This window comes from Sus scrofa, chromosome 2 (assembly GCF_054392235.1).
Source record: "Sus scrofa isolate SSC_HxYL_T2T_F1_AM1 chromosome 2, Sscrofa_HxYL_maternal_Yorkshire_Landrace_v2.0, whole genome shotgun sequence".
NCBI lineage: Eukaryota > Metazoa > Chordata > Mammalia > Artiodactyla > Suidae > Sus > Sus scrofa.
Genome location: NC_139384.1, coordinates 75,974,653 through 75,992,339, shown reverse-complemented (window position 1 = coordinate 75,992,339; position 17,687 = coordinate 75,974,653). Strand labels below are relative to the sequence as shown.

Below are 17,687 nucleotides of genomic sequence, written 5' to 3'. Positions count from 1 at the left end.
CAAAAGAACTTGGACATTTTAGTTCATAAGGAGGTTTAGGCATTCATTTTGATATGTTTGAATATTGCATTCAAATGTTATGAAATTTTCATTTTAATCATTTCTTAATACAAACTAACATAATATCTTGATGATTGAGTTTTGTGTCACCCCCTGGCATTTTGGTCCCTGGCCAGTGCCTCACTTGCCTCGCCCTGCCTGTGGGAGCTGTTGGGAAATGGGAGTGGGGCTGAGGAAGCAGTTGAGGGTTTTGCCCACTTCTTTAACTTGAGCAGCTCTGTAGATGATGGATGGTGTCATGGACTGAGAAGAGGCTCGAGGAGGAGGAGTGGGTGGGCTGGCCCCAGGGGCTCTAGGTCTGATCTCAAGGGGTGGGGATGGGTACACGGCGAGTGCCTCGAAGTACCCGCTCCCCACACAGAGGGCCATCAGTGCAGGCTTCCTCAGCCTGAATACCACTACCTTGGCTCACCTTTGGCCCACCTGATCCCTTTCCTCCTTCCCCAGCACCACCAAGCGCCCCAAGTCCATCGATGACAGCGAGATGGAAAGCCCTGTCGATGACGTCTTCTATCCTGGCACAGGCCGCTCCCCAGCAGCTGGCAGCAGCCAGTCCAGCGGGTGGCCCAACGATGTGGATGCAGGTATGGGCGTCACAAGGCCCAACCCGGAGCAAGGGCAGCGTGGAACCTCTTCTTCCCCCTCAGTTTACCTGGCAAGCCTCCCACTGGTTTCTCCTGCTGTTGGTGGCACTGCCTGTCTTCTCACTTCTTGATCTTCCAGCTGAGGGCAGACCAGGAGAGCAGAGGCGAGCAGTTGGGTTGTCAGTGAGTGGGCAGCAGAGCCCACAGGCATGGCAGAAGGAAAGCAGAGGCCCTGGCACTGAGCCTTCGGTGCCCTGCAGTGGGGCCATGGCCTCCTCTTCAGAGCCTCCTCGGCCTCCTTCTCTGGGTATTTCTTTAGAGAGGTTGCCCCAGCCTGACAATCTTCATGGTTTAAAGCAGTGTCTCAGACTAGGCACTATTGACATTTGGGGCCACTGTACTCTCTGTAGCAGGGCCATTATGTGCACTGCAGGGTGTTGAGCAGCAGCCCTGGCCTCCACCCACTAGATGCCAGTAGCAAACCTCCTGACCAGGTGTGATGACTGAAAGCGTCTCTCTGGACATTGCTGTATGTCCCCTGGAGGAGATGGAATCTTCCAGATTTGAGAACCACTGGTCTAAAAGGCCCAGCTTCACAGAGAGGAGCAGAACCTAGTAAAGAGTGAGCAGAATTGTTTTCAAGCCTCTCAGTTCTCTCTAATCACTCTCTTCCTGGTGAATCCACCTCTTTCCCCTCCTGGGCACACCTGGAGAGCTCAGGTTTCGGAAGAGAGGGAGGGGTGTGTGCAGGTGTGGGTATGTGTGGTGTACAGGTGTGTATAAGGAGGCTGCCTGCAGGATGTTTCTGCCTGACACACTGCAGCCTGTGTGTGTCCTCCAAGTATGGGTGTCTTGGGCCAGGATGCATGTGGGGTGTGTCGGCTCTGGTCAGGTCTGGGGACAGGGGCTTTGCTCTCTGATGCAGGAAGAGGAGGGTCTACCAGATGGTGCTTTGCTTGGTGTTTTTCAGATGTTCCCTGCCAGGAAGGGCCAAGGGGATGGGCAGGGACCAGGGCTAGGAGAGAAGCAAAACTAAAGGGCAGGGAGGTGCTTCTGCTCTCCTGCTGCCCCAGATGCCGCCTTGGGCTTCTGCTCTCAGCAACCTGGGAGGAAGAGAAGAGGCTCACCTCCAGGCCTCGGGCTGAGGGAGGGGGCTAGACTACCAGCAAGGCTAACCTCTGCCGGACAACACTCCCGGCTCTGGGTGCCCCTCTCAGTGTCCTCATGACCACTGGGGACCTGGGTCAGCCCAGCCCAGATGTTCCCCTGGGGGAACCTCTGGAAACTCAGAGGGAAGGGGCTGAGAAGGCCCTGAACACTCTCCAGCTAGGGCGTCAGTTAGGTGTTCCCTCCAGGACTCATGTGCCACAGCTGGCTCCGAGGGCACAGGCCCCCAGGTCCCTCTGCCCAGACCTGGTTCCTGAGGAGCCCTCCCCACCTCAGTTCCCGCTCTCTCCTTTCTTGGCTGTCTGCTGTTGAGCCCGCCATCTCTGCTCCTTCCAACAATCCTGCCTCGCACACAGCCCCCAACATCCTCCCGCAGCACCCCCAGCCCGCTCGCTTTCCCCTCTCTCCCTCCACACTCACCCCCTCCTCCCACCAACCCTATGTTGTTTCCCTGTTCTGGGACAAATCGCCAATTAAGCAGCCCAGCTGCAGGACTGGGAACAGCTGGGGAGGCGCTGTGCGGCCGTGGGGACAGCTGTGCACAGCTGGTGGGGGTGCTCTGCCCCCCCCCCATCGTGCCAGCTATCAGGTGGCACACAGCTGCCACCAGATAACACCTCTGCTGGCTGCTGGGAGTTCGCCCTTCCCCCACCTCTTCCCTCTGTGGTTAAGACAGCTCTTATTTCTCTGTTCTGCAGCTCCCCACCCACCCAAACCAATTCACTTTGTGTCCCAAAGGTGGCAGCTCTGGAGATCTGCCCCCCCCCCCGCCCCGACTCCACCTTATCCCTCCCTAACCTGGGCACAGCCTCAAGGCTCAGCCCAGGACAGGAGACAAGCTTCCCTAGGGGACTTGGCCTGGGGGCCCTGCCTTGTCATAGCATCTTAGATGCTCACTAGGCACAGAGATGATCTTGGTTGGCAACACCAGGCTCCTAGAAGCAGAGGTTAAATGGGTGTTTTCTGTGTCCCTGTCTCCTGCTGAATGCCACCCATCTCTGGGAACAGAGCAATGACCCATCCTGTGACAGTCCAGCCTCTGGGTCCCCTGGCTGAGGGCATCCTTTCCTGTCTAGCTCTGCCCCAGCCTCCTCCCTGCTCTCTTGTCAGATGTTGTATCTCCACTGTGGTCCCTCCCAGGGACCTGTGCTTTCCCTTCCCATAAGGAGCCCTGGTTTCTTCCCATCAGAACCTCCCATAGGGGAGTTCCCGTCATGGTGCAGTGGTTAACGAATCCAACTAGGAACCATGAGGTTGCGGGTTCGATCCCTGGCCTTTCTTAGTGGGTTAAGGATCCGGTGTTGCCATGATCTGTGGTGTAGGTCGCAGACGCGGCTCGGATCCTGCGTTGCTGTGGCTGTGGTATAGGCCAGTGGCTACAGCGCTCCGATTAGACCCCTAGCCTGGGAACCTTCATATGCCACAGAAGTGGCCCTAGAAATGGCAAACAAAACAGAACGAACCAAAAAAATCTCTCATAGCCCAGGGCCCTGAGGAGCAGACCTCAGCCTGTCCCTCCTCAGAGTGAGGGCCCCCCACCCCCTGCACTCTGAAGCTGGCTCTCCGGGGCTCCCCCTGCACACCTTCCCTGCCCTGTGACCCTGCATCCCTGCTTTTCATTCTATGCTCCTTGAGCTCCTTATCTGCTTGCTGGGGGGCAAGATGGGCCCCCTTCCTCACTCCCTGTTCAGTGCACCGAAGGGCCTTATTTTCCTCTCCTGTCAGCGGCACCCACGCCAGGTGGATGGTCTGCACTTGGGGCCTGAGAAACAGAGCCATAAACTGGCAAAGGATGCAGGAGGGGGCCTGGTGGGGGAAGGGGCAGCTGGGAGGGGGCCTGAGAAGAGAAGGAATGAGCTGCTGCTTCCCGCCTTCCCCTGCTCCCTCCCCAGCCCAGCTAAACCTGCCCTGTGTTGCTGATTCCTCCCCCCAGGCCCGGCTTCTCTAAAGAAGTCAGGAAAGCTGGACTTCTGCAGTGCCCTCTCCTCTCAGGGCAGCTCCCCGCGCATGGCTTTCACTCACCACCCGCTGCCTGTGCTTGCTGGAGTCAGACCAGGTGAGAAATGGAGGGCCCGGAGGGGGGCAGTGGGGGTGGTGGAGGTGCCCTGAGGGGCAGCTGGCCAGGCCAAGGGGCTAGAGCTGACCCTGAGTGACAGCCCCAAGCTCTCTGAATGGGCCATGGTATGACATTGGGTGGGCATGGGAACGGGCCCTCCCTCCACAGCAGCACCTCCTCCAGAATCAGGCCGGCCTTTTGGGCCACCTCATCTTGTTCCTGAGCACTCTCTCACTTGCCTCTCACACCCCCTGTGCATGGGTGCGTGCGTGCTTGCTTGTGTGCAGCGTGTGCACATGAGTATGTGTGTTCACTTATGTGCGTGCATGGGCGCTGTGTGCATGCATTGGATGCATGTGTGCACCTGTGTGTGAGTGTGGATGTGTGCACACACGTGTGCTGTGTGGCAGAGGCCCCCGTTCTCCTTTCCCCCACTCTGCTGGCTGTGAATAGAAAAGCACAGCCTTCTCACTCTGCCCTCTTTTCAGCTCTTCTCTCTCAGCTCCTGACAGAGCCCAGGGTCAGTTCTGGTGTTTTCCCAGCATCAGCCCAGGTTGGTGTGGGGCACAGATTGAGAGGAGCCCTAGTAGGAGCCCAGGCTCCCTTCTCTAGGCCTCTCTGCTCTTTTCCAGAAGTGAAGGGCTAAGCCAAGGGGAAGGTGGCAGCTGGGCCGCTTTCCAGGGGAAGAAGCCGATCCCACAGCTTTAGGGGCTCTCTTGCTTCAGTCCCACAGAGAGAGTGCTTGAGGGGAGGACACTGCCATGTTCTGAGAGGCTGGACTCAGGCAGGAAGCAATGGGAGCTGGGTTCTCGGCCTGCTGCTCGCTCACTTGCTGCTTCCCTCTCTTGGCACCCATCTGGCAGAAGGAGGCCTGGACTTTTTCTGAACATTGCCCTGTGTCCACCCGCTGTCTCCTAGGCCCTTCTATAGGACACGGAGAACAGTGAGGTTTACCCTCCTGGCTTCTTCCTCAGGGCCTCCTGGCTGGGAGCCCAGAGGCAGCCGGCAGCAGCGGGGCAGGGCGTGGCGGCCGCAAGGTGGGGGCAGGGAGCCCAGGCCCTCTGCACAGGCAGCGGGAGGGCAGCAGGCCCTGCTCCACTCAGCTTTTATGAACTCCAGAGAGAAGCCAAGTTCCTTCAGCCTCCTAATGAAACTGAGAGCAAGAGTAAGCTGATTAGAAACAGACAGGATGGGGAGGACTTGGCGGGGGGGAGAGCTGGGGCCTGCTCCGGGGTGGGAGTCATACGTTCGAGAACGTGTGTACAAGTGATGGAGCTGAGCGCATAAGAATGTGGCCTAGGCAGCAGCAGCCAGGTGCACACCCACGTGCACATGGGAGACATGCGTGTGCGCTGCAGAGGCCCCTCCTGCCCCGGCACAGGGCTGTGGGGGGGGGTTGTTTTTGGTTTTTTTTGGGGGGGGGGCTGTACCCACAGCATGTGGAGGTTCCCAGGCTAGAGGCTGAATCGGAGCTACAGCTGCCAGCCTGTACCACAGCCACAGCAACGCCAGATCCGAGCTGTGTCTGCGACCTACACCGACAGCTCACGGCAACGCCAGATCCTTAACCCACTGAGCAAGGCCAGGGATCGAACACACAACCTCATGGTTTGTAGTCGGATTCATTTCTGCTGCACCACAACGGGAACTCCAGGGCTGTGTGTTTATCCAGAGCCCACCAAACTGTCTGCCTCCTCTCATTCCTCATCAAGGCTCCCACCCAGGCCTTGGACCAGAGTGCCTCACTCACCTTGGCTCAAAATGTCAGGGGGCACCAAAAACCTCAGTCATCAAGATAAGTGATATTTAATGCAATATTTCTAAAAACTAAAACTGTTGTGGGAGCTCCCTGGTGGTCTAGTGGCTGGGATTTGATGCTTTCACCGCTGCAGCCCAGGTTCAGTCCCTGGTCTGGGAATTGAGATTCCCACATCAAGTGACTGCATGCCAAGGCCAAAACAAACAAACAAACAAAAAATCCTATTGGAAAAAATGCACAGTGAAGTATTGTCACTGCCGTGGCTTGGGTTGCTGCTATGGCATGGGTGCAGTCCCTGGCCGGAGAACTTCCGCATGCCACAGGCACGGCCCAAATATATATACAATGAGCAAATATCAATATTTTAATAAATAAAAGACAGAACTGTACTTGCATGACCCTGCCTCATTCCTCTCACCCTAACTCTGGCCCTGGTTCCAATCAAACTTTTTTTTTGTTGTTGTTGTTGTTGCTATTTCTTGGGCCGCTCCCGCGGCATATGGAGGTTCCCAGGCTAGGGGTCGAATCGGAGCTGTAGCCACCGGCCTACGCCAGAGCCACAGCAATGCGGGATCCGAGCCGCGTCTGCAACCTACACCACAGCTCACGGCAACGCCGGATCGTTAACCCGCTGAGCAAGGGCAGGGACCGAACCCGCAACCTCATGGTTCCTAGTCGGATTCGTTAACCACTGCGCCACGACGGGAACTCCTCCAATCAAACTTTGTTTACAAGGATAAGCAGCTGGTCTGTGGGCCCCTGTTTCCCAATTTGACTTTTTTAAATATTGCATTAAAATGTTATTTACCTTGATGTTACTGTTTTTTTGGCGCCAGCCGAACGTTCACGCTAGAAGCGAGTGCCTCACTTTCCTCACCCGGTCCCTGCCCTGCTTCTGCCTCATCCTCTGGATCCTCAGCGCTCTGAGCAGCAGTTTTCCATGTCTTCAGCCCCCCGCTGTTTTCCTAGGCCGTAATGGTGCCTTTTTCTTCTTGCCTCGTGCATGCAGGGAGCCCTCGGGCCACAGCGTCCGCGCTGCACTTCCCCTCCACATCCATCATCCAGCAATCGAGCCCGTACTTCACGCACCCGACCATCCGCTACCACCACCACCACGGGCAGGACTCGCTGAAGGAGTTTGTGCAGTTTGTGTGCTCGGATGGCTCGGGCCAGGCCACCGGACAGGTGAGTCCAGAGGACCCCAGGAGCCCCTCTACTGCTCATCTTTGCGTCTGTCTGTCTGTCTCAGGGCTCACAGGTAGAGGGCCCAAAAGCCAGGCGCCCACCCAGGGCTGGAGCAGCAGAGAGCCGGTAGCGCCGAATACCTCGATCTTCTGGGTCTGGGAGTAAGGGTCTTTGTATCAGGCTGGGACCCGTGCATCACGATCCAGCGAGGTGGGGGCAGGCTGGGCCCACCTTGCTTGGGCTCCTTGCTCTTCTTGTGGTCTCTTCCTCAACAGGAATGCACCCAGACCCAAGCTCTGTAGCTCCTAAGTCCCCTCTTAAACCTCAAGGCTGCAAGGATTTGGTAGGTTCTAAGCCAAGGTTTCCCGCTCTTGACATTGGGGCTGTTCATTCTCTGTTGTGTGGGGACGTCCTGTGCACTGTGGGGTGTTGAGCGGCATCCCTGGCCTGCACCCACTCGATGTCAGCAACACTCCCTGCTCCCCAGTTGTGTTGATCATGAGTGTCTCCAGATTTCAGTGTGTGCTGAAGCGTCATCATCATACCCCAGTGAAAAGCCCTTGGTAGAGGGAAGGCCCCCTTCCACAGGATCTGTCATGAGACTCCTGTTAGCAGGACTCTTTAACAAGGGGTTCTCAGGTCAGTCCAGTTCTGGAGCGAAGTCTTCCTGCTCCTCAGCCTGGGAAAGAGACTGGGTCCCCATGGAGCTCTGTGGCCTCTCTGCCTTTCTCCATCAGCAGGCCCTAGGCCTGGTCACTGATGAGCAGAAACACAGGGCCATGCAGCAAAGGAATTCTCCCACCATTGGGTGGGCCAGAGGTGACCCTTCAGTGGGAGAGTGGTCCTTGTTTAGTTCCTGGGAGGCCATTCGAGGTTGGGGCATAGTGGTCTCTAGACCTCTGGGAATGTTCTGGACCACCCCTCCCCCCAGCAGCATGGTGTGCTATCAGAAGGCACAGCTCCTTCCCCCTGCCACCAGTCCAGCCTGGGAGCCCACTGCAAGAGATCAGGTGGGAAGGACATGCAAAGTGCCACTGTAGAGAAAGATACTTAGAAGCCCCTACCAGTGGCAGCCCAGGAAGAGTGGCAGGCGGCCCTCGGCTGCTCCGCCTGGTGCTGCCCCGGGGTGCCCTGTGCAGTGCTGGTATATTGATTTGGGGCAGGGCCATGGCTCAGCCTCCTTATTCCACTGTCCAGGACGGAAGCCAGTCTTCTTCCCTCCTTCCTGCTCTTCTTCCCTCTTCCACTTTTCTCATCTCCTTTCCCCCTCTGCTCTGCGCCGGTTTTTCTTACTGGCTCTGCAGCTCCTTAGTGTACTCAGAGCCTTGCCTGCCTTGCTGGACAAGCTCTGTCCACTTTTAGGGGCATGGAGGGAAAAGTGGACATGACTCCCGACAGCTACTGCACTTCCTTCAGAGACACTGGCAGAGTCTACGGGAGCTGCTAGCCTGTGTCCCAGCCCCCAAGGCGCCTGGAGTCTGGAATATGGATCCGAGAGGCCAGGAACCCTGCTGTGCCTGCTTTGCACCTACAGAGGCAGCTGGGATTTGAAATCAGAATGAGACCAACCTGGGGGACTGACTTAGCCAAAAAAACCTAAGCTAACCTACAGGACCCTCAGGAGTATGGGTCAGTCCATCCCTGGGCATCCTGGTGACCAGGTCCTGAGCCTCTCCCTTGACTTGATCAGTCAAGATCAAGGGCTCACTTGGCCTGGAAAGTTCTCTTCTCAAGGCAGGTGCTTGCTCCGAGTAGACCATGGACAAAATGCTACTGACAGGGGAGCAAACAGCCCCTCTGGTTAAACAGAGAGTCAAGTTCAGCTAGAGAGCAGTCTCTGTAGTTTTTCTCTTGCCTGTTGTGCCCAAGAGTTGAGGGGGTGGGTGGAATTCTGCAGTGAGCCTGCTCCCTGGGGTACAGCATGTGAGAGGCGGCTAGAGATGGTACGACGCTGTGGAGGAGGAGAGAGCCAGAGGCCCTGGGCTTTGCAGCTGACCTGGTAGGACCAGGCTGTGCTTGCTCCATGGCCACCTCCAGAGCAGTAGTTCTCAGTCTTAGCATGTATCAGAGTCACCTGGAGGCCTTACTAACACACAGGTGGCTAGGCCTCACCTGATTCTGATTCAGCTGGTTTGGTGTGGGGCTGAAAATCTGCATTTCTCCCCAAGTTCCCCAGTGATGCTGTGTCTTCTAGTCAGGGGATGCACTTTGAGAACCACTGATAGAGACCACAGGAGTAAATTCCTAACCTCCTTGAAAATCTGAAGTTATCGATCATCTTTGCAGAGAAATACATGCATACAGAATCATAAGCTTCTATGGCTTGTCCTTAGATCCCAGCATAAGGCCCTGATTGAGAAAACCAAGGCCAAAGGGAGACACCACTCAGAGGACATGTAAAGAGTAGAAAGAGGATGCCTTGTTAGCTGTATTTCTGGCACAGAGAAGGGACTGACAAGTGAGCATGAAGAAGTCGCAGGTCTGATGGGAGAGTATGACTCTGGGAGGCAGAAAGTCTGGTTCTAGCTCAGCCTCAGCCACTAATGCCAGAATGGCCAGACCTACATCTTCATCTGTCAGGTGAAAACGAGAGCTATCTGGAGTTTCTGTCGTGGCTCAGCGGTTAATGAATCCGACTAGCATCCATGAGGATGTGGGTTTGATCCCTGGCCTTGCTCAGTGTGTTAAGGATCCAGCATTGCTGGATGTGGTGTAGGTCGCAGATGCAGCTCGGATCCCACGTTGCTGTGGCTCTGGCGTAGGTCAGTGGCTACAGCTCCAATTGGACCCCTAGCCTGGGAACTTCCATATGCTGCAAGTGTGGCCCAAAAAAGACAAAAAAAAAAAAAAAAAAAAAAAAAAAGGAAGAAAAGAAAAGAAAGTGAGGAGCTATCCCAGTCTCTAGTTCCTTATAGCTCATAACTCACAAGATCTTAAGGCCCTGCAAAATCACATGACTTAGAGATTTTTAAAACCTCAACTTGTCCTCCAACCAGAGCTGAGACATCTTAGCCTAGTTGGAAGTTGCTTCTAGAAACTGAATGTTGTAAATCTTCAGGTTTCAATGTCCATATTGGACTGGTATTTGCTTTATTGAGTAGGATTAGCAATTTAGATCCTCCAGTGGGGAGATGGACTCTGAGGACTAGAAGGAAGCAGAGGCCACCCGATGAGAGCGGGGGCTGCCTGGAAAGCTCCTGTGCCTCAACCCCCCTGGAGCCCAAGTTCAGGATGGCCTGGACAGAAAGATTGAGGCTGTGATCTGTTGGGATTGTTCCATTTCCTGCACTGATAGAAGAACAAGATAGGAACCAGATAGGCTGTGGAAATGAGGGAAGGCAGTTGCCACTTGTATGTCAGCATCACCCTGAAAAGCTGGAAATCTTGTCTTCTGGCCTTTGCTGTTGCTTGGAACTAAGAGTCCATTTCCAAAATGACACCAGCCTTAAAGGGTCTTCAGCCCAGGACTGACAAGCACTAGCAGCAGCTGCCACTGCTTGCTTTTGTCAGGGGCCTCTGAGTGGACAGGAAAGATCAAGTTGAGGGAAGCACTTGGAGGGACAATGTCAGACCTAGGTGGCTGGTCATTAGAAGTGAAGGATGGTGGGTGGAACAGCCAGAGTTTGAAGGGTATGGCCTGCACGGGTCAGCCAGGGGTTTCTATGATTTAAAGTGCAGCAGGATGGACTAGTTGATTCAACTCAGTCAGTGGAACTTGAATGCTGTATGCTTGGGCCACACAGAGGTGACATTCCTGCTTGTTGGGGATCCTGGGAGGTAGCCTGCTTCAGAGGCTCCAGTGGAGGTCAAAGGTATCCTGGAAGGGAATTCCCACTATGGCTTCATGGGTTAAGAACCCGGCTAGTGGAGTTCCTGTTGTGGCGCAGTGGAAACGAATTCGACTAGGAACCATAAGGTTGCAGGTTTGATCCCTGGCCTCCTCAGTGGGTTAAGGATCTGGTGTTGCCATGAGCTGTGGTGTAGGTTGCAGATGTGGCTCAGATCCCCCGTTGCTATGGCCGGCAGCTACAGCTTCAGTTCAACCCCCTAACCTAGGAACCTCCATATTCTGTGGGTATGGCTCTAAAAAGAAAGAGAGAGAGAAAAAAAAAAAAAAAAAGAGTATCCTGGAAGAATAAGACAAAGAAGGATGGTGATTCAGGGAATCTGGCTGGTCCCCCACTGGGGGCACTATTTCCTGAGCAGCCCTTGAAGGCTGTGGGGAAGGGTTTTCTAGAACAAAGTGTTCTACAGTTAGCAGCCCCGACTGCTTAGGCTGTGTTCTGGAAACCCCAATAGGTTTGCAATAGGAAGTACTTGGCAGGGGAGGGAGTATAGCGGCATGAAAGACCTCATCTGGGCTGTACCTCAGGGGACCTTGAATGCCCAACTGGGGAGCTTATGTTTTATGTCAGATGTAGTTGTAGCTGTGGAAGGTTTCGGGGGCCCAGAGAAGTCTAAATTCCTTTGGATTTTGGAAGAAGGTTGATGACCCTACTGGAAAGAATCCATAGGAACCTTAGAGTCAGACAGACATGGCTGTGAATGTCAGGCCTTTCCAATTACAGCTGGGTGACTTAGGCTGGATCACTTAATTATGAAGAGCCCCAGCTTCCCTAGGTGTGGAAAGGGGAGAGCAGAGCTTCCCCTTGCAGCAAGGTTTCTCAGCCTTGGCCTGTTAACATTTGGACCAATGAACCTCTGTCCTGGGTTTGCCCTAGGGTGTTGAGCAGCATCTTCAGCCTCCACCCCGAAGTTGTGCTAGCCAGCATGTCCCCCATAATGTTGCCAGTACTCCCGGGAGGCAGAACTTCCCCTAAGCAAGACCTGCTGCCTTATAGGGTGGTTGGAGGATTGGACACAACATGAGTGAAGCGCCTAGTACAGAGCCAGGTGCCAAGGGCGCTGATCTGATGAGCACACTGTTAGCATGGGCGGGGGGGAGGCCCCTTGGGAGGCTCATTGTCCTACTCCAGGTGAAACCAGTAAGGATAGAAGGATGGCCTCACTGGAGATATCTAGGGGGTGGGCTCCCCAGGGTTCACCCACCTGCAGAAGGAGGAGCACAGGAACCCCTGAGTCTCGAATCTGGGTGGCTGGGAGGACAGAGGTTTGACCCATGGGAGAGGGGTCAGTTTAGGATGAAGAGCTCTGGCCTGGCCCCCTTGAATCCAGGCTGCAGGTTGTCACCAAAGGCACTGCCCAGAGCAGCAGGAGGTATGTGGCCAGAGTTCCAGAGAAGCTATGTCTGCAAGAGGCCAGGGACCTCTGCCCCTCCTTGTGGCACCTATGTCCCCTGAAGTCCAAAGGCTGATGAACACAAGGCCATACATGGGGCCTGGAGAAAGAAACTCAAGTTTAAGCACAGGGGAGAGTAAAGGACTAGTAGTGGAGCTTGTGACTGGACGTCCCCAGCTTCTAAGGGAAAGACACTCAGAGAACCTTGAGGGAACCAGAGCTGCCAGAAATGGATTTTCTTCTTGGGCTGTTCTGTAGTAGATGGGCCAACAGCCCACTGTCCTCAGCTACCAGAGCCTGGGGCGTGCTCCCTGGTGTTCCCCTGAGGCCATGACATGCGGTAGACGCTGGTGGGCCTGTGGTCCTTGGCTGGGTCAGCTGGTCAACAGAGGGCAGGCACGTGTTGTGTTTAGGGGGACAGAAGGGGTAAACTGGTGCATCTTTCCTGCCATAGAAGTTGTCAAGAGCATGAGAGTTCTGAGGGCAGCTGCTTGTGTGGCTAGGTGGCACAGTTTGGTACCTAAAACCCATTCCCTAAGAAATAACAAAGCACCCGTCGGACATCCCCCTTTTTCCCTCCGACAACTTCAACAGAGGACTCAAAAAAAAAAAAAAAAAAAGAGAGAAACACCTGAGAGACCAAATGAGGCCTCACCCCTCCCCACCAACCCTGTGCTCTGGAGGAGAGAACCTCATCCTGCATCTTCCGCCGCCGGGAGCGCCCGCTCTCAGGAGCGAGCTGGCGTGGCCGCGCAGGGGAGCGTGTGTCTGTGTGTGATGTGCCTTCATGCGTCACTCTATTTATGTTGTTCGCAGCCCAACGGTAGCGGCCAGGGCAAAGTCCCGGGGTCATTTTTGCTACCACCGCCGCCTCCAGTGGCCAGACCTGTGCCCCTTCCTATGCCTGATTCCAAATCCACCAGCACTGCCCCAGACGGCGCCGCCTTGACTCCTCCATCACCTTGTAAGTGGACGATGAAACCGAAACCACAACGCCCAGCGTCCCCAGCCCATCCAAACAATCTCCACTGCAAAAAGAAAAGGCCCCCCCCTCACTGCCAAAGTCCCCCAACCCAGAGTGCCATGGAGCCTCCCACTCGGACAAGAGCAGAGCTGAGCCCCCCAACCTCCTGGGCCTTAGTTGTACCAGCCAGCACCCCACAAAGCCCCCCTGCCCGCCCGCTGCTCCCAGCCGGGGCCCCTGGCCCAGGCCCCTCTGGGGGGCGGGAGAGGGAGCACAGTGGGGTGCACAGGCCAGGGGTGCTGGCCAGGGGGGGAGGGGGGAGGGGAGGCACAGCCATGCCATCTTCATGCCTAACTGCTGTTTTTTTTTCATTTTTTGTTTTTTCGTTTTTTGATTTTTTTGTTGTTTCGTTGTGCCCCCCCCACACACACACCAAGAAAATTAAATGTGACCACAAGGCGACGCCACCACCATCCCCTTTTTGCCTTGCCCCCCCCCCACCTCCATTCTGGGGCCCTCAGGCCTCTAAAGGTGAAGCAGGCCAGCCCCTGATCCCCTCCTCTTCAGCCTTCAGTCTCACATTTGGTTTCTCGTTGTTCCTCTTTTTTTTTCCCCCCTCCCATCCCTCCCCTTCCCTCAATTTCTTCCCCAGGTTGGATGTTCCAAGGACAAGGGAGGGCTCTGGGCCTCGGCTTACTTCATCTCTTTTTCTCTCTTTCTTTTTTTTTAAACCAATGACAAATTTTGTCAAAGGGAAGAGAAAAAAATCTGAGTTGAGAGGCCCAAGCTAGATCCGACGACGCATGAAGGACAAGAGAGGTGGAGGGTGGGTGGCGTACCGTCTCTGGGTCTGTGGGCAGGGGCTGGGCAGCACTCAGGCGCTCTGGGGGCTGGCAGGCTGTGGGCCAGGACTTCGGAACAGCGGCGGAAGGGGTGGCCCATCTCACCACTTTTCTCCGTCTCGCGCTGTCTCACCTTCTTTTTCATGGTTTGAGTTCTTTTCCCCTCTCCATCCTCTTCATGCCATCTTCTCATCTGCATTTGCCATAAGACACGAAGTCATGGTCATGGTCATTGGAGGGGGGCGGGGGGAGGGGGGCAGGCTGTGGGGTGCCTGGGAGCACTTATGGACAGAATCTGGTGAGCTTGGGGTCCCTGGGGTGTATCTGGTGCAGGGAGGGTTTTGGGGGGAATCCTAGTTAGCTTGTGAAACTCCTCATCCTCTCTGGAGGCATCCTCCCTCCTGGGGGTGCAAAGCCAGTTCCCTCCCACAGGGCTTCAGCCAGACAGCCCAACAAGAGCTCATGGCTGTTTGGCCCATTTGCACCCTCAGGCCCCAGAACAGCTGCTCCTGGTGTCCAAGCCCTGGGCCTCTGCCAGGCCCTCTGGCCTCCTCCTCCTCCTCTTGTGCCTTGGCCCATCTCAGGCCCTGGGGACCGCAGGACCATAGGACCTGGCTCATCCAAAAGAGGAGAATGTCTTCTGGGCCTGGGACTTGCCCCCCCGGGGTCTGAGCCAGCGGCCAGCTCCCAGACCCCTCTCTGACCCTGTCCCTCCCAGCTCAGTCCTCCATTGGGACCCTTCGAGTTTCCCGAACCACTAGCCCAGTCCTTGGGCCTAGGGTGGTAAGTGGTATGGTACCCAAGAGCTGCCCCAGTTGCAGAGATGGCTTGGCTGAGATGGCCTTCCCCAAGCAGTGTGGGGCCAGTCTGCCAGAGCTCCTGCCCTCCTGGGCCCCCTCTTCTCCAGACCCAAGAGGGTGAGGAGGAAAGTAAGGGTACGTGCTTTAAGTGCTCCTGGAGGAGGGCTATCCGTGGCCCTGTCTGGTGCCTATTCAGGAGACAGGGACCTCAGCTAAAGCCTCCAGGGGCAGGAAAGAGGATCCCTGGCTGCGGTGGAGTGCCAGGGCTTGGGGGGGTCTGTGTGCTCCTGGTTAGTGAGAGGGTGAGGGGGCCCCCTGGCCTACCCTTCCCACTGTTAGCCTAAGCCCAGGCAGCATGGTCTAACCCAGTCTCTCCCTCTCTCAGCAGCCCCAAAGGGCAGTGCCCGGGCAGGCCCCACGGCCTCACGGGGTCTCTCCCTCTCTCCCCTGCTCCCCACAGCATTCGCAACGACAGGCGCCTCCTCTGCCAACCGGTTTGTCAGCATCGGACCCCGGGACGGCAACTTTCTGAACATCCCACAGCAGTCTCAGGTAGGAGGCCGTGCCCACCACGTGGATGCAGGCAGGGCTGGGGGCATCTTGGCATTAGGGAAGCGGTTCGGATCCTCGGGGCCAATCCGGGAGAAGAGGCTGAGGCAGGGCTGGAGGGCTCAGGCTTTTACACACCCAGCTGAGCCTGCCTCCTCGGGCAGCCCCCAGGCCCCCTGGCTAATCAGCTAATTGGATAATTAGCTCTGACAGCCTTGGCCCTGGGGAAGGCAGCCAAGGACCCAAGGCTAGAGGCGCTCTGGGCCAGGCCTGGTGGAAGCAAAGATGGAAGCGGGAGACTCCATCAGGAGGATGACAGAGTCTGCCTTGTTGCTTTCCTTCTGCTCCGGCTGGGTGCCCTGGCCCCTGAGGCTCCCCTCTTCCTTGGTTTTGGGTGGGCTGGCTGAGCGATGGAGGAGGGACAGAGGAGGCCTGGCGGACCATGTGCCCAGAGACTCTGGCACCGAGGGTAAGGCAGGGCTGGAGGCTGCCCTGGAGGCACCTCCCCCAAGTCCCGTGAATCTCGTTAAAGGGGAAGCCAGGCTGCCGGAGCCCCCAGTCCTGTTGCCATCTGCCCCTGGTTCTCACAAGGAAACACTGCCTCCCAGCCCTCCTTCTGGAGGCCTCTGGACCTGGATTTTCACAGGCATCTTTGCACACACTTGCATGCAGGCCCTTTCTTCCCTGTGCCTGAGCCGAAGAAGCTGGGAATAGCTGCAGAGCCCAAGGCCCTAAGGGTACAAGGAGGACCGGCCTCCGGAGCAGGACAGATGCAGCCTTTACAGTATGGGGCTTCTGGGGAACAGAGGGGGAACGTGCAAATATCTTTTTCTTTTGCACATTTTACAAAAACACTGCCCTGTGAGCCCAGGGCCTTGGAGGCTCCCTCAGCCCTGGGGCCACCTCTTTCAGCTCCTGCTCCCTCTCTGCTCTGAGGCCCAAGTCCAGAGAAAGTTGGTGGATGGAAGTTTTGTGTGTGCGGTTTAAGGTTTTGTTTTTTTCCCTTTTCCTCTGCCCCCCCCCCCAAAAAAGCCAAAAAACTTTGTCAAACTTCAAACTTCAGAGCTCCCTAGTGGCAAGGAGGGGAGGGGAGGAGAACTTCAACCCCCTCCAGCTTCCCACCCCCTTTCCCCAGAGTCACGTCTGACCCGTCTGGTTTCCAGGAGCAACCAGACATGATGTAACACCCAGATGAACTTGAACTTGGGGGTGTTGAGAAGAAAAACAATGGCTCCGAGCAGGGGCTGGAGCCAGCCCCCTCCGCTCTGTGCCAGGGAGGCCGAGAGAGCCCTGCTGGCAGAGGGCAGGAGGGGGTGCCAGAGGAAGGGACAGCAGGCGGGCCTCCCCTCCTGGCTCTGGGCTGGCACCCGGCAGCAGGGCTCCATCTCTCCTGCCTGCCCACCCTCCCTCCTGCTGTCCGCCCTGCAGCTCTGACTGCATTCGCTTGCTCTTGCTCTCTCTTGGGGACTACAGCCACGAGCCCTCCCCATTCACCCCATTTCCGCCTCTGCATGCTTTCCCTTCTTCACTTTCTCCGCTCTCTTTGCTTGGATGTTGGGGCCAACTCAGAGTTTGAGGCAAGTTTGGGAAACAGTTTTTCTTCCTCTTGTTCCTACAAGGGGCCTTGGGCCCTGGGGCCCTGAGCAGGCAGGTGTGTCTGGGGATGGGGGTTGGGGGGCTGGAGTAGGACAAGCTGAGCAGGGAGCCCTCAGGCCTGGGGGCAAGCAGGCGGCTGTAGCGGGCGCAGGGGGTACAGTGGGGGGCGGTTTCCACAGTAACCAGTGACTTTAGCTGATCTCTGGAGCACCAGATGGAGATAGAACAATAGAATGAGGGAAGAAAAGAGAATTTTCGCAATTTTGTCATTCCCTGGGCAGCGCTTTTTACTTAGTTTTAATCAATTTTGGACCTGGCTCAGGAAGCAGGGTGGGGTAAGCAGAAAAACCACTCCGTGCTTGGCAGCGGATCTCCCGTTTCTGGGACCCATGGGGAGGCACCAGGGAGTCCCCGCTGGAGCTGTCTTTGTCTTAACTCCAGGCCTGTAACCGGAGTCTTCCTCCTCTGAGGGAGGCCCCCTCAATCTGAGCACTGGTGGTCATCCCCCCACCGCTGCCATGCAGCTCAGGAGATCCCAAAGGGGCAAGCCTGGGGCCTTGGCTTGGTCTGCCAAGGGCAGAGGGACCAAGTGGGCCCTCCCTGTCCTAGTTGTCCCTGGCTTCTTTTCCCTCGCAGGAAGGGGGAGATTCAACGAGGCGGCTCCCCTTTTCCTCAAGCCAGGACCAAAGCCCAGGAGCTGGCTCCTAAACCAGCCCTCCCCCAGCCACACTGGGAATGCTTCAGGCTTGGGTTTCCCCCACAGCCTGCTAGGCCCCCGTGAGCCTCTCTCTGGCCCCTAAGCAGTTGATGGGGTTGGACTTTGGGCTCCCCACAGGAGGGCAGGTCTCCTCTGTGTATAACCAGCACATGGCAGAAAGTATAGGGTC

At 56.4% G+C, this 17,687-nt stretch overlaps 1 protein-coding gene and 1 long non-coding RNA gene across 15 annotated transcripts in view; one reads left to right on the top strand and one right to left on the bottom strand.

The window, feature by feature from the left end:
• NFIX (nuclear factor I X) overlaps positions 1-17,687 on the top strand; it is a 102,045-nt gene that overhangs the window by 77,912 nt on the left and 6,446 nt on the right. For 6 of the 13 annotated variants that reach the window (XM_021083711.2, XM_085012745.1, XM_005652881.4 and 3 more), the window contains exons 6-10: positions 508-644; positions 3,745-3,867; positions 6,636-6,811; positions 12,866-13,013; positions 15,116-15,207. In XM_021083711.2, the coding sequence (XP_020939370.1) occupies positions 508-644; positions 3,745-3,867; positions 6,636-6,811; positions 12,866-13,013; positions 15,116-15,207 (676 nt within the window). Of the gene's footprint in view, positions 1-507; positions 645-3,744; positions 3,868-6,635; positions 6,812-12,865; positions 13,014-15,040; positions 15,208-17,687 lie in introns of all 13 variants that reach the window. The other 7 variants (XM_021083712.2, XM_085012748.1, XM_005652884.4 and 4 more) reach the window with 4 other exon arrangements.
• LOC146405470 (uncharacterized) overlaps positions 1-17,687 on the bottom strand; it is a 30,861-nt gene that overhangs the window by 10,845 nt on the left and 2,329 nt on the right. The window contains exons 2-3 of one of the 2 annotated variants that reach the window (XR_014837561.1): positions 13,853-14,048; positions 78-1,256 (exon numbers count right to left, since the gene is read on the bottom strand). This is a non-coding gene — a long non-coding RNA (uncharacterized LOC146405470). Of the gene's footprint in view, positions 1-77; positions 1,257-13,852; positions 14,049-17,687 lie in introns of those variants that run through there. The other variant, XR_014837562.1, reaches the window with a different exon arrangement.